Here is a 15,025-nt window from a genome sequence, read left to right as displayed (position 1 = left end):
GGTTTGTTTACTGAGTTTGAAGATAAAAAGTTCTTCTTTAATAGCTATTAGAAGGGGCAGACAAATTAAGACGACGATGACCGCGACATCACCGGCATAGCCAGCCTAAGAGAAAGCAATGTTCTCTGGGTTATGGTGAGAAACAAGAGGAACATCGCGATCCCTATGGACACGTAAAGCAAGTGGTAGAACACTTTGAGCTCCTCTGGATGCTTTCGAGCTTTGATTGTCCGAATTGGAAGAAAACACAAGAAACATACAATGGAGGGTAGCCATGAAAGAAGGAAGAGAAGATCGATAGAATTTTGGTTGCCGTGGATTGCTAAATTAATCTGAGTTAGGATGGCAGCACCGAGGCCAACGAAACCCTTGAGAAGGCCTAAAATGATACCGCGTTGATTAGGAAAATTTTCAACGCTAGTGACCATAACGGCCGTGTTGGGGAAGTTCTGTGAATTAGAAGTAATATAGATGTAAACAAACATTAGCCATAAATGGGGTTTTGGGACGTTGCTAGAAATGGAGAGCCAAATCATAAAGTAACTGAAGAAATTAGAGGATATCCCCACAAGGAAAAGCATCCACGGAGGAGCCACCTTGGCGAAAAGCCCGGCAAAAACTCCGAGGTTGGAGCCGAGATCTTTAGCAAATCCCAAGGTATTAAGTTGGGCTTGATTGTAGTCAAATTTTGTTTTTAAGAGTTTGGAGTATGTTCCGAACAAGTAAGGTGAACCGCAACCGATCATGATCGGAAAAGAGGTGAACACTGAAAACCATCGTTCTTCGACAACTTGTTTCACAAATAGCTAACTTTTTGTTTCATGGTTGTAGCCCATGGTCACTAACTAGACTAATGGGCGCTAAAAATTGATTATTACTTAGGAATAAGAGGTGTCAGCATTGGCTGAAAATGAGAACGAGAATTGGCTGAAAATGAGAACGAGAACGAGGAATACAGGACAGGAATAAGGAATAAAGAAGGAAGAATGAAGAATGAAAATTGGGAATGAGATTTTGAGTCCCCAATTGGTGCCCTATAAAGAAAATTCAGTTCCAAACATCTTACCTTATGTTCATAGATAGAGTTTAATGATGGAAAATGGTTTCACAAGCGGGAAAAAACACTAACTTCCTCTCTTCCTCTCTGACACCGTATATCTTTTTAGATATGTTCACAACAACATAATTTCATGAAATATACCATTTTTTACGATGATTTTTGCTACTCCATCTTCCTTTTTAAATTCGTCTTAATCTCTCTAATTTATGCAAAAAATTTACCTTTCTTGAATTTTATACTTTTCTAAAGTTTTTGTGTTTGACTCTCCAAACTTTCACTTTTTATTTTTTAATCTTCTTGAGAGAGAGTAATATTATATTTTGAGTATATTGTTTTGAGTATTCAAATGGTATATCTACTCTTGACCTCAACTGTGTTGTATTTTTTAGATTTCAACAACTATAACGGTTTGATCTTGAGTCCTAGAAAGGATTAAGTTTGCTTTTAAACTCGTAAAGAGAGTTTGTAGCAATTTTACTCTGATCTGTGTAGAGAGTCAAGTAAGATTCTTTTCAAAATTCTCAATAGGTGCTTGGTGAATGAAGTAAGTCGAGTTTGATCGAACCACTGTCACGAATACAGTATTAAATTTTCTTACTCTTCCCTATTTAATTGTGAAATTAATATTGTGATGCTAAGCCTTTCCTAATTATTTATTGTTTTGAATAGAATTATAATTGATCTAAAAAGCTTGATAATTCGGAAAATTAAGCATATTTAAATACTTTTTTATTTAAAAGCCTATTCACCCTCTAGGGTTGCCATATTGATCCAATAGATTTGACATTTAACCACAAAGTTGCTTAGGGAACATCTAATCCTTAGGGTTGAGTATAGGATCCTTAAGGTAAATTAGTTAACCACTTTATTTACGCCTATGTCGTGATCCTGTGTATCTTAGAATTATGAGGCGCTACCTCGTTTTAGTTCTAATACTAAATGATTTGCTAAGGTCATCATGGAATAAATTTGATCAATATCGAATCTTTATCCACAAAAGATTATTGGTGAATAGATCCATAACGTCGTGTCAAGTTCTAAGAGGGAGCGACCCTTGTGTCTACCAACTACTAAGTACTCATATAGCCTTGAAAAAGTAGGAGGTTTATTGTGAGACCATGTTTATTTTAACATATAATACTAGCACATATCAAGTTCTATTATTGAGCATACCTCATCCCCTTTTCATATGTTTTCCACTTTAACTCATTTCAAAAGTTGAAAAGTTTTTTCACAAAGAATCTATAAAAATTAAATTCATACCATTTAATTATGAAAAACTTGGCTTTCCAAAAGTTATTTCTTAATGGCCCCTTTAAAAGTGTTTTTAAAATGGGTCTACTAAGAAGAGGTTTGCCCAAATCTACCACTAGTAGATATTGTTTTTTGGACTTTCCTTTTCGGACTTTCCTTCTCGGGCTTCCCATCAAGATTTTTAAAACATGTTTGCTAGGGAGAGGTTTCCACACCCTTGTAAAGGGTGTTTCGTTCTCCTACCCAACCGATGTGGGATCTTACAATTCACCCCCTTTTAGGGCCAAGCGTACTCGTTCCCTTCTTCAATCAATGTGGGACCCCTCAATCAACCCTCCATTGGGGCCAAAGTCCTTGCTGGCACACCGCCTCGTGTCCACCCCCCTTCGGGGCTCAACCTCCTCGATGGCACATCGCGTGCACTCCGGCCCCAACTCAGTTCTACAACTCGCGTGAACTCCTATCCCAAAAATCGACCCACAAACTGAACTCGATCACAGTTTTGACCTGTACGCGCCATTGTCTTTAGCTCGGCTTAGCTTCAACACGACTCAGTGCTCCATGACTTCTAATGTGCTTATTCGGGTTGGATTAGGGTTTTTGGACTCCTTCCCTACGCTTTTGGCCCTTGGCCCTTCTAGAGTTATTTTTGATCTTATTGAGGCATTTAAGGTTAGTATGACTTATAAATGGTCAATTTAAATTATATTTTAAGCTAAAAATGAAATTACGAGGAACTATCCGGTAGGTTATGTATGTTATATGTCTTAATATGTTGTCATGAGTGAACAGTTATGTGATGCATGTAGTAGCAGCTCTATTTCAAAAAAAAAATATGACCATTATAATTAGCAGAAAGGACATTTTTTTCGATATTTCATGTTTTGTCTACACAAAAAAATCTTATAATAAAGTTTTATGTTAGTAATGAAATGAATAATCATATTAAAATGAAATTTTAAAAAATTTAGGGATACAAAGATTTGAATCTTCCCTCTCAGAAAATATCTTTTTCAAAAGACCCTTAGGGTGTCCTCAAATTGAGTGAGCATGGGAGGTTTGAAAGATTAATGGTTTGAATTTAATCCTCAATGTTCTTCTTGTTATCTAAGCGATAGAACTCCATTTCGGTTTGTGGAATCCATATCTCCTCGTTAAAGTTCTTATACACATCCCTTTTGTAGAATTCTCGAGTCCTGTAAGCCAACACAAACATAACCACGACTCCAAACAATGTTGTTGTAGCCAATATTGTGAAAGACCCACCAAAGCAATGAGCTCCAGTGCAAGTTAACCCCTTCCCCACAATCTGCTTATGTTCACGTGAAGCTTCCATATCGTACAACTTTCCGACAACATCCACGTTCAGTATGTAAGACCCAAGTGGGACTGCCAATTGCCCACAATTGAACAGCGTCGAGTAAAGTTTAAGACCAAACATCTCAGATATTACGGCAAATAGCATTGGATTTTGAGCTCAAAATCCAAACCCAATAATTATGCAGCTAAGTAGACGGAGCCTGGGAAAGGGTAGGCGATGAAAAGCTGGCCAATGCAAGTGATGAGAAAGGCAAAAGCAAAGGTTAGAGGACGAGGTAACTTGTATTTGGTCATGAGGGTTTCTGAGATGAAGCCAGAGAAAACTCGGCCAAAGAAATTGAATATGGAAACCCACGAAACAAGGATGCCTATGGCTCGTTGTGGGTAGCCAAGTGATTCCCCAACTTGACCTAGATTATCTATAGCGGCTAGAGAGGACCCACATCCAGAAAATGTAGCTAAGCAAATAAGAGCCATATCTTTGCTGAACACGGCTTGCAAGATGGTGAAATCCTCCCCTCTTTCAGGCTTGTTCCATATGTTTTGGCAACACGAGGGCGAAACCTCGGGGACTTCCGAACTGGCAGAGGTAGCGAGGGTGGGAGGGTTTTGGTGAAGCATGGAGACTGGGACAGAAGGACCAGCGGTTTGCTTGTTGAGTTTGTAGAGCAACAACTCTTCTCTACATGCGATTAAAATGGGTATGCATAGTAAGCAAACCACAAAGGATGCGCCACCTACGTACCCAGCTTGAGAGAAAATCACTTGTTTTTGTGCAATGGTTAAAAACAAGATGAAAATGGCCAAAAGAATTGAGACGTAAAGTAACTGGTAAAACACTTTGAGTTCATCGGGATGCTTACGGATACGGATTGGTCGAATTGAGGGGAAAAGGATGAGGATTAGGAGAGAGGGGAGCCATGGGAAAAGAAGAACCAGATTGGATGGATCATTGTGGCCCTACATGGCTAAATAAAGTTGGCTTATGATGGCACCTCCAATACCCACATACCCTTTAAGAAGACCCAAAATGATCCCTCGTCGGTCGGGGAGGTTTCTCACACTCGTCACCATAATGGCAGTGTTGGCCCAATTTGAAGAATTAGTACCGAAGCAAATCAGAATGAACATTTGCCAGAATTTTGGCTTGGCGATCCGAGCAGTTATGGAGAGCCAAATCAAGAAGAAGCCGGTGAAGTTTTGAAATGCCCCAATTATGAAGAGAACCCACGTCGGAGTCACCTCCGCCAGAAGCCCCGCGATAATTCCGATGTTCGACCCGGGATCTTTGGTGAATCTCAATGTGTTAATTTGGGTTTGGCTGTAATCAAAATGGATTTTTATGACTTTGGAATATGTTGGAAACACGTAAGTGGTGCAGTTGCCGATCATCATTATCAGTCCCGCGAATACACTAAACCATCGTCCTGCTACCACTTGTTTGATGAAAGCCCAAGCTTCTAATCCTCCCTTGTTGCCCATATCTTTTTTTGGTGCCAAGCAATTCAGTGCCTCACTCTTTTAAAACCAATTAAGTTCGATAGTTTGGTGCGCTTTGGTAAATTTTAATAGACAACAAACCAAACTCAAACTTCCTCATCTTCATCATTATTGTCAGCCTAACCATTTTCTTTTTGTTACCCTAAAATAACCCAAAGCATAACTACATGCTCTCACCAAAATAACACATTCATTCATTTGTTGGTTGCGAGTTTAGTCCGCTCTACTTTAATAAACATTTCATCTATCAATTATTTTTATGAGCCCACGTCCTAGAGATCTTTTAGCTGGATGGACGGTGGGTTATGGGCCCACCACGCTTCGCGCCACTCTGATTTGTTAAATATATGGCTACAATTATTTTTATATAAATATAGCTTAATTTAGAAATATGAAAATTTGTTAAATTCCAAGTATTTGTCTATATATCTACCCAACTTGAATTAAATCCTTTTTTCACCTACAATTATTTATTTCTATTATATTTTTTTTTTTACTAACATTTTATATTCCTTGTTCTTGCTTAATTTAACCTTTTATAAACTAAACTCAATTATTTCATTAATGATTTTTTTTAAATTGAATTTAATTATTATAACATATTTTTTACCTTTCTTGTAAAGTTATCTAATTGTCGTAACAATTATATATATATTAAATAAACTTTCAATTATTCAAATATGGAATAGTATTAATTAAAAAGGGACAAAATGGGGAGAAAGTCTCTACTAGAATCATTGATGGATTATAGATTATAGATGGTTGAGAATTATTATTATTATTTAAAAGTAGTTTTCAATTTTTCAAATATTACATTGACCAAATACACACTAAATTAAATATCAACTATTTTTATCTTAAATTATTTTGACCATTATAATAAGATATACGTAGCCTTCCATATATTTAATAAGAATTATAAAAATATTAATTCATAAAAAGAGAGAAAATACCAAAGTTCTGCCTATCCACTTTATTATTGATATAAATATAATTCAAGAAATTATTATTATTATTATTATAAATGTGAAAGTTTGAATCTTCCGTTATTCATCTCTAATAAATATCAAATTAAATAATTATTTTCAACTAGACTTTCTTTAAAAGATTAAAATGTTCTTTGATCTCTAGTTAACTACGATTTATGATCGTATAAAGATGCAAGTTAGGAAGATGGGAACGAGGACGAAGATAAAGAATAAGATGATAATTATGAATATTTGTTTCCTTCTTTTTTCTTTTCTTTCTTTTTGTTCTCACACCCATGCAGCTATCTTTGAAATTCGGAATAATTGTGACTTCACTGTTTGGGCTGCCGCAGTGCTAGGCGGTGGACGACTGCTTAATCAAACTGATGTTTGGACACTCGAAGTGAAACCCGACGTTACGAATGCTCGTATTTGGGCTTGAACCAACTGCAACTTCGATGCGTCAGGTCGTGGTAGATGTGAGACTGGTGACTGTGGTGGCCTCCTCCACTGCCAAGCTTAGGGTACTCCACCCACCACCCTCGCCAAATATATATCCTACCAGTTTGATATCTTGAACTTAGACATTGGTGATATTTCTCTCACCGATGGGTTTAATGTTCCAATGGAGTTCAGCCCCACTTCTAGCGAGTGTACTGGTGGCTACCCTTTCCTTATCCCATCCAGCTAAAAGATCTGTAGGACGTGGGCTCATGTTTCCCATGCAAAACGGCTAGGAGCAGTGGGTTCTGATCAAGAACCCCTGGTCCCCCATGAAGCTATGAGACCGTTCATACACTTGCTAAGGGTACTCCTAAGGGTGTTTGTATGTCGTGGTGGTCTGTTAGACTTTTATGACTTGTCACTCTAACCACAAATCTCTAGACTTAACATAATACTTGGTTATGAAAACTAACTAAGTGTGCATGTAACTATTTTCTTTCATCATCATACATAATTCATGTAAAATAAAAATACATGCTCAGCAGGGCGATAACATCCATCAAGCTCCCGGAGCACAGAGTTCACAAATTCTCATCCTCCTTTTAGCATGAATTAAACACATACATATATACCGGAAGTTTAAAGCATAAGTGCAACACTCTAACGATTCTCATAATGCTTCACATATTACAACCCAAATCATAATAATCACATTACTTAAATTCATTCATGGAAAGCTACCACCTAAGGTAAATTCAATAGCATGCATGCATTCCAAGCGATCCTTATGAGTATTGCTTCCTAAAAATCCGTACGGTGACTTACATAATTGACGGATACCCTTCATTTAGTGTTTCTACACAAATAGCATGTCCAAAAATACTGATACAAATAAAATCGGGATAACAATCGAACAAAAAGAAGTCGAACCGGCTAAAAAGGAGCTTACACGAACCTGCCACGCGCACCACACGCCCAGGAGGATTCTAGTGGCGGATTTCACGCGCAAGTGCCATGCGCGGGCCAAAACCTGCAGTCGCAAGTCATGGACTGGGTTTTGGATGGCGGTTCAGGTTGGACGACGGGTCGGCTGCTTCGCTGTTTCGTGGATCGGTACTTGAGTTTTTTGGTTGGGTCAGGCTGTCACGAGAAGGACGAAGCTGCATTTCTCCATGTGGCGTACGAATCGTGGCTCCACCCAAAACTTGACTCGTGTCCCTCTATGATCTAGACACATTTCTCCTATCGCCGGTGGACACGTGGCTCGTCAAAAAAACTCTCTCTCTCTCTCTCTCTCTCTCCTAGCGAAACGCGAAATTCAATTTTCGGTTAGAGTTATGTCACAATTATCATGTTAGAAAATTTTCAGTTAATCCATGGATCATGAGTTATGCTTAAAGAACTTAACTTTAGTGCTCCTAGACTATGATTAACCCCATAAATTAGTCCAGAAAATCCTTAAAACAAAAATGTAAGTTATAACCTGCCCTTAAGTACCTAGTTTACAATTATGGCATTTAGGAGAACGTGGATAACTTATCATGCCTATTAGCAGTGGTGAATGATATCCCTAGAGCCGAGACCACTTCATATTCCCTCTAGGAAATTATTAATGCTCTTAAGGACATAAATAGACTTAAAAATACCCGGTGGAGTGGTACTTCATGATTAGTGCTATTGAGTTTGACTCACTTTGGTCATATAGATAGTGCATTGAGGTTCTTTCGTGTTAATGCTCTTATTATGTGTGGAAATGGTTAAGAGTCTCTAAATAGGCTCAGTAGTTTGTCTGCACACGAGGACTTTCCTCCATTTTAGTATGACGTTATGGTTTGTGGAGGGTTTACCAGCTAACCTTTTCGTGAATGATGTTCAAGATTCATGATACCATATCATCTTTCATGTTATTATGTTTGTTGAGGTTGCTCCTCTTCAATTTAGGAAACCGATAATTTACTTCCTAGACAATGTAAGCTAGTTTAGAAAGATGCTCACTCGAAAGCTCAATTAGGCCATTCAGGAGATCCTACGACACCAGATCACGTGAACTTACGATAAACCACATTTTAGTTTATGGCATGCATGAAAACTACCTTAGGTACTTTAGGAACTCCCAAAAGCTTAGATAGTTGTACAACTTAGGTCTGAACTTCCTAGACTCCAGACCAAAACCAATGGTAGCTAATTAAGCCATGAATTTAATTAAGAACTTATAAGTAGATTATTTATTGAGTTTATTTATACTCACAAGATATTTCCTTTTTCTTTTTTAAGGTGATAGTTGATTTATTGATCCTGGTGGACAATTTTTGGGAGTTATGCGGCCATGAGGGAGGGTCGTCCTAGGGCGTCAGTGTTTTTAGTACTTAGTTTGTATTTTTGTCTTCTATGCTAGTTTTTTAATTAAATCTCAAATGGTACATTTGAATTGTAAATGTATTTGTTTATATTTTTAAAACAAATGTTTTATTGTTTTAAAGTTTGAAAAAGATTTCATCGTACTTTTCGATATCTATTTCATCGTACTTGCAATTTTTTATTTGAAGTTCAAGAAAACTAGTCAGGGTAGAATATAGATATAAGTCATGATTTAAATTTTTATGTTTTGAATGTATAGTTGTTTTTGGTATGTTTGGTAATGATTTCGACGTCTGTTTTTATAAATTTTTGTTGAATTATATCAAAATCTATTTGATCAACTATTGTTTTTTAAGTTATAGAAAGTACGAGTCGATTTCATTCTAAGTTAGAAGTGGTTGTATCTTGTATATCAAATGTAAAGTATGTCAATTGCAAGAAATAAAAAGGGAGTATCCACAATTTGTTTTACTAGTCATGCAATTGTCTTTGATAATATATTTATAAATTGTCACATATTCAAGTAATCCTTACAAAAGAATGAAACATCTACGACACAAAATCAAAAGGTTAAAAGTAAAGTAGAATGTCCTAAAGTTTGATGTTTTTGTTGAGCAGTTTCTCTTATATACTTCGATCATCAGTTTTCTTTTTGTGTTCATTGTTCCTATCATCAGAAGAATATAATTCCACGTTCGACTGCGTAACCGCTATGTCATCTCTGTATTTCTTATATACATCGCCTTTGTAGAAGTCTCGAGTTCTATAAGCTAGTACAAACGAAGCCATCGCTCCAATAAAAGTCACTACAGCCAAAATCATGAACGATTCACTAAAGCAATGAGTTCCAGTGCAAGTTAGGCCCTTCCCATTCTTCACATTTCCAATTTTAGTGGCTTCTGCATCGTAAAACCTCCCTATTACCTCCACGTTCATTATATAAGATCCAAGTGGGACAGCCAGTTGCCCACAGTTGAGCAGTGTCGAGTAATGTTTGAGGCCGAAGAGATCAGAGATTATGGCAAATATCAATGGAGTTTGGGCTCCAAGGCCAAACCCAATGATCAACGAAGCTACATAAACTGAATTTATATAAGGGAATGCGATGGAGAGCAAGCCAGGTGAGAACTTGGGTAAGACCGAACATGAAAAGGCGAGGTAATTTGTATTTGGTCATAAGGGTTTCAGAGATGAAACCGGAGAAGACCCGACCAAAGAAATTGAATATGGAAATCCATGAAACCAAAATACTTATTGAATGATTTGGATATTTAAGTGACTAGGCGATCTGCCCAAGATTATCAATGGCTGCAACGGACGACCCACATGCAGAAACCGTTGCTATGAAAATAAGAGCCATATCTTTGCTTAGAAGAGCTTGCAAGATGCTGTAATCTTCTCCTCTTTGCGGCTTCTTACATACATTTGAGACACTCGGCAAAGAAATTTTTGAAATTTCCTCAAGTTGCTCGCAGGGAAGCGAAACAACAACGGAAGGATTCATGGTTTGTTTACCGAGTTTGAAGAGAAAAAGTTCTTCTTTAATAGTTATCAGAAGGGGCAGACAGATTAAGATGACGATGACCGCGACGCCACCGGCATATCCAACCTAAGAAAAAGCAATGTTTCTCTGGGTTATGGTGAGAAACAAGAGGAACACCGCTATCACTATGGACACGTAAAGCAAGTGGTAGAACACTTTGAGCTCTTGTGGATGCTTCCGACCTTTGATTGTCCGAATTGGAAGAAAACACAAGAAACATACAATGGAGGGTAGCCATGAAAGAAGGAGGAGAAGATCAGTAGAATTTTTGTTGCCCTAAATTGCTAAATTAATTTGAGTTAGGATGGCCCCACCAAGGCCAACGAAACCCTTAAGAAGGCCCAAAATGATACCGCGTTGATCAGGAAAATTTCTGGCGTTGGTGACCATAACAGCGGTGTTGGGGAAGTTCTGTGAATTAGAAGTAATATAGATGTAAACAAACATTAGCCATAAATGGGGTTTTGGGACGTAGTCAGAAACGGAGAGCCAAATCATAAGGAAAAGCATCCACGGAGGAGCCACCTCGGCGAAAAGCCCGGCAAAAACTCCGAGGTTGGAGCCGAGATCTTTAGCGAATCCCAAGGTATTAAGTTGGGTTTGATTGTATCAAATTTTGTTTTAAGAGTTTGGAGTATGTTCCGAACAAGTAAGGTGAACCGCAACCGATCATGATCGGAAAAGAGGTGAACACTGAAAACCATCGTCCTTCAACAACTTGTTTCACAAATAGCCAACTTTCTACTCCACGGTTGTTGCCCATGGTCACCGATCGGGCAAATGGGCACTAGAATTTGATTATTGATCAAGAATAAGAGGAGTCAGTGGTGGCTGAGAATGGAGAATAAAGAATGAAGAATGGAGAATGAAAATTGGGAATGAGATTTTGGGTCCCAATTTGGTGGCCTATAAAGGAAATTCAGTTCCACAGTTTATGTACCAAACATCTTACCTAAGGTAACAAAGGCAGAGTTTAATGATGGAAAATGGTTTTGCAAGCTGAAACAAACAGCAACTTCCTCTCCTACACCCTGTCAACAATGAGCTTTTCCGGTGAACTTGAACAAGATGGATAAAAATAAATAAACCCCAAACAACAACTCACTCCTTCCATAACATCATTTGTAGTTCCTGGTGTCATACATTCATTTTCATCCCTCAAACATTCTATTTCTTTCTACTTCACAACAATAGAATTTCATAAAAGATGTAATTTTTTTCATTAACACGACCGAGAACTAAAAATTATATATGACAAAACCTATGCTAAATAGACCCATCTACTTTGAGGTTGGTTTCCACCTTTTGTGTTCTGGAAATAAATGAGAAGTATATAAATACATGAGAGGAATTTTAAAAATAGAATTTTTAAAAAACTTAAAACAATCTAAAGTTACTATCTATACCAACAATAATGTGCATCTTCATTTTCAATGAATCAACAATGTGCAAATTCTTGAAAAGTGATTTCAAAGAAAATAAGCATATTTGCAATGAGAAACTTGTCTTCGACAATTGATGGTGAGTGCAAGCATGTCTCGTAGTCAATAAAGTTAAATCTTTGAGAATACCCAAAAACCACAATCAAAATGTTCTAATACTAATTGTTGTAACGGAAGCGAAAGCAAGATCGATCGCACTCACACGCCCACAAACAGAAATTAAACAAAGAGACGCAAAAATTTACGTTGTTCTGAGGGAAAAATTCCCCTATATCAAGGAGTAGTAACAAATCTCAATAATAAAAGTGTGTACAAAGTGTATATCTTGTTAGTTTATTTAATCTTGTATTAACCGTAATTTATTTGTATTTACTGTTTGTATTTCAAATTATGTCAGTTGAGGGAAGTAATTAGTGGTTAAGGGTAGTTACTAGCGGTTAAGGGTAGTTACTAGCGGTTAGTGTGGCTATTCTGTCTATATATGTATTCTGTAACAAGTTGAATAATGAGGAAGTTGGTTTATTGTCTCTCTTAGTAGTATGTGTGTTTTCTAACATTTGGTATCAGAGCTTGGTTACATGCCTAAGATCATGCCGAGAAATAATAACAACACTGGAGAGAGAGGAGAGTCGTCGAAGTTTGCAACAAAGGAAGGTCTGGTAACACTCCAATACCCAACGTTATCGAGAACCAACTACTCAGCATGGGCTATGAAGATGAAGGTCTATTTGCGTGCTCAAGGGGTGTGGGACGCAATCGAATCAACTGAGCCTCTGGATAGTCTTGATGAAAGGAAGGATCAAATGGCCTTAGCAGCTATCTATCAAGCAATCCCTGAGGAGATGTTGTTTTTGTTAGCAGAGAAAGAGACAACAAAGGAAGCATGGCAGACACTAAAAACTATTCATCTCGGTGCTGAACGTGTAAAGGAGGCAAAGATCCAAACTCTGAAGATTGAGTTTGAAATTATGAATATGAAGGAGTCCGAGACTATTGATGATTATGCAGCAAGGTTGACAGAAGTTGTTAATAAAATACGTACTTTTGGAGACAAGTTTGAAGAGGCATACTTGGTGAAAAAATTTCTCCGCTCAGTACCTCCTAAGTTTCTTCATATCGCATCGGCAATAGAGCAATTTGCCGATTTAAAGGTGATGACTATGGAGGAAGTCATCGGTCGTCTTAAAGCATACGAGGAACGGATCGGTGGCAACAAAGAGAATGCTGAGCATGTCTTATTGACTGAAGGAGAATGGAAAGCAAAAGAATGTAGCGACAATGGAGGCCATAGCCGAAGGCGAGGTCGCAGTGGTCGCTGGAGAGGGAGAGGTCATGGACGTGGAAACGACTCGTTTCATCAAGAGAAGAAGGCTGACAAGAGCAAGGTAAGATGCTACAATTGTCAAGGCCTAGGCCACTATGCCTCAGAATGTCGGAAGGTGAAGTGTTATAATTGCCAAAAGATTGGCCATTATGCATCCGACTGTAGATCGAAGAAAAGGGAGGACCATTATGCATCCGACTGTAGATCGAAGAAATGGGAGGATCAGGCGCACTTGGCTGAGACGCAAAGTGATGAGGATGAGCCAGCCTTACTTACAGCACAAGTTTGTGAAGTCCGAACTCTCGGTTCACCAGAGTTGACGGAAATGGCTCTTTATGAAGAGAAGATTGTCTCGGAAGAAATTGAGAAGAAAAACAACATTTGGTTCCTAGATACGGGAGCCAGTAATCACATGACTGGTTGTTGAGGTTGGTTCTCGGAATTGAACGAGTCAGTGACCGGCACGGTGAAGTTCGGAGATGGAACACTTGTAGAGATAAAAGGACATGGAGATGTGAAGGCTGCGTCTGTGAAAAAAACAGAGAAGATGATTGATGAGGAGAAAATCGATGGCTCTGTGAAGATTAAATCGAAGGAAAAAACAGAGAAGCGAGAAGAGAAGAAGAGCGATGGCGAGAAAATCGTTGGCACTGTGAAGTTTGAATCCAAGGAGAAGAGCGATAGCGTTGTGGCGGAGGTCCAGAATGTGGCAACGGAGGTAGCGAAAGTAAAGGAGATAAAAGAGAAGGACTGTGACGGCGAGAAGAAGGAGAAGGAGGACGGAAACAATGGCGGTGCTATTGAAAAACAGGTCGCCGGATAAACGAAAGCGGAGAAGGAGAAGGAGGCCATTGTTTCCGGCAGTGCAATTGAGGTGGCACAGGTAATTAAACCTGTTGAGGAAAAGCCATTGGCCGGACAAGTAGAACAGGTAATTAAAACTGTCGATGAAAAGCAGTTGCCCATTGAAAGGAAGACAGAGAAGAAGGAAGGCGGAGATAATGGCGGCAGCTTTCATCCTAGGAAGCGGAGTATATTGTGGCGACGTCAGCTGCTTGTCAAGGAATATGGTTAGGACGTTTACTGAAAGAATTGATTTGAAGAATGTAAGAATGTGAAGATCGAAATACAAGATTAAGGGGATGATTTGTTAGTTTATTTAATCTTGTATTAACCGTAATTTATTTGTATTTACTGTTTGTATTTCAAATTATGTCAGTTGAGGGAAGTAATTAGCGGGTAAGGGTAGTTACTAGCGGTTAAGGGTAGTTACTAGCGGTTAGTGTGGCTATTCTGTCTATATATGTATTCTGTAACAAGTTGAATAATGAGGAAGTTGGTTTATTGTCTCTCTTAGTTGTAGTTGTATGTGTGTTTTCTAACATATCTCACCCTCTCCCACTACAAAGTCTCTCAACAAAGTTCCTCCCAAATGTCACTCAACAAATACAAAAATGACATTCAAACTCAATACATCTCAATACGTTAAAAAATGACATTCAAACTCAATATATATATCCTACCTATACTTTAATTTCATATTTACATACGTCGTAGTGACAAAACTTTCTTTCGGCACTACCACTTTTAATTTATAGCATACTATAAGATATTGTTGTCTATCAAGCTTCTTTTGTCATTTTCATTTGAAACTACTTACTCATCACTATACATTGGTACATTCATTTTCATCTTTATGGTATTAATAAAGAGTGCCGAGTGTTTTCCACAAAAAGTTGTGCTCAACCAGAAGTTCATTGGATACATCTTAGACTTAGATTCATTTGGGAGATACATGTATTAGATTACTCA

At 38.0% G+C, this 15,025-nt stretch overlaps 1 protein-coding gene across 1 annotated transcript; it reads right to left on the bottom strand.

Moving 5' to 3' along the window:
* Positions 1-3,811: 3,811 nt before the first annotated feature.
* LOC147786523 (uncharacterized) lies at positions 3,812-5,116 on the bottom strand. Its single transcript, XM_087120486.1, has 2 exons — positions 4,647-5,116; positions 3,812-4,316 (listed from the first exon to the last, which is right to left on the bottom strand). Exons 1-2 carry the CDS (start codon positions 5,114-5,116, stop codon positions 3,812-3,814), a joined length of 975 nt encoding a protein of 324 aa, XP_086976612.1.
* Positions 5,117-15,025: the final 9,909 nt, after the last annotated feature.

The sequence above is a fragment of the Cucurbita pepo genome, chromosome 20, assembly GCF_057944985.1.
Source record: "Cucurbita pepo subsp. pepo isolate OVF chromosome 20, ASM5794498v1, whole genome shotgun sequence".
In the NCBI taxonomy this organism is placed as follows: Eukaryota; Viridiplantae; Streptophyta; class Magnoliopsida; order Cucurbitales; family Cucurbitaceae; genus Cucurbita; species Cucurbita pepo.
This window is presented reverse-complemented; position numbering and strand designations above follow the sequence as displayed.

Excerpts from the sequence above, each read along its gene's own strand:
- LOC147786523 (XM_087120486.1), bottom strand. The coding sequence starts at position 5,116 with ATGGGCAACAAGGGAGGATTAGAAGCTTGGGCTTTCATCAAACAAGTG. Across the intron at positions 4,317-4,646 it reads ATTTTGGGTCTTCTTAAAGG|AGAAGAGTTGTTGCTCTACA; the intron begins GTATGTGGGTAT and ends AATCGCATGTAG.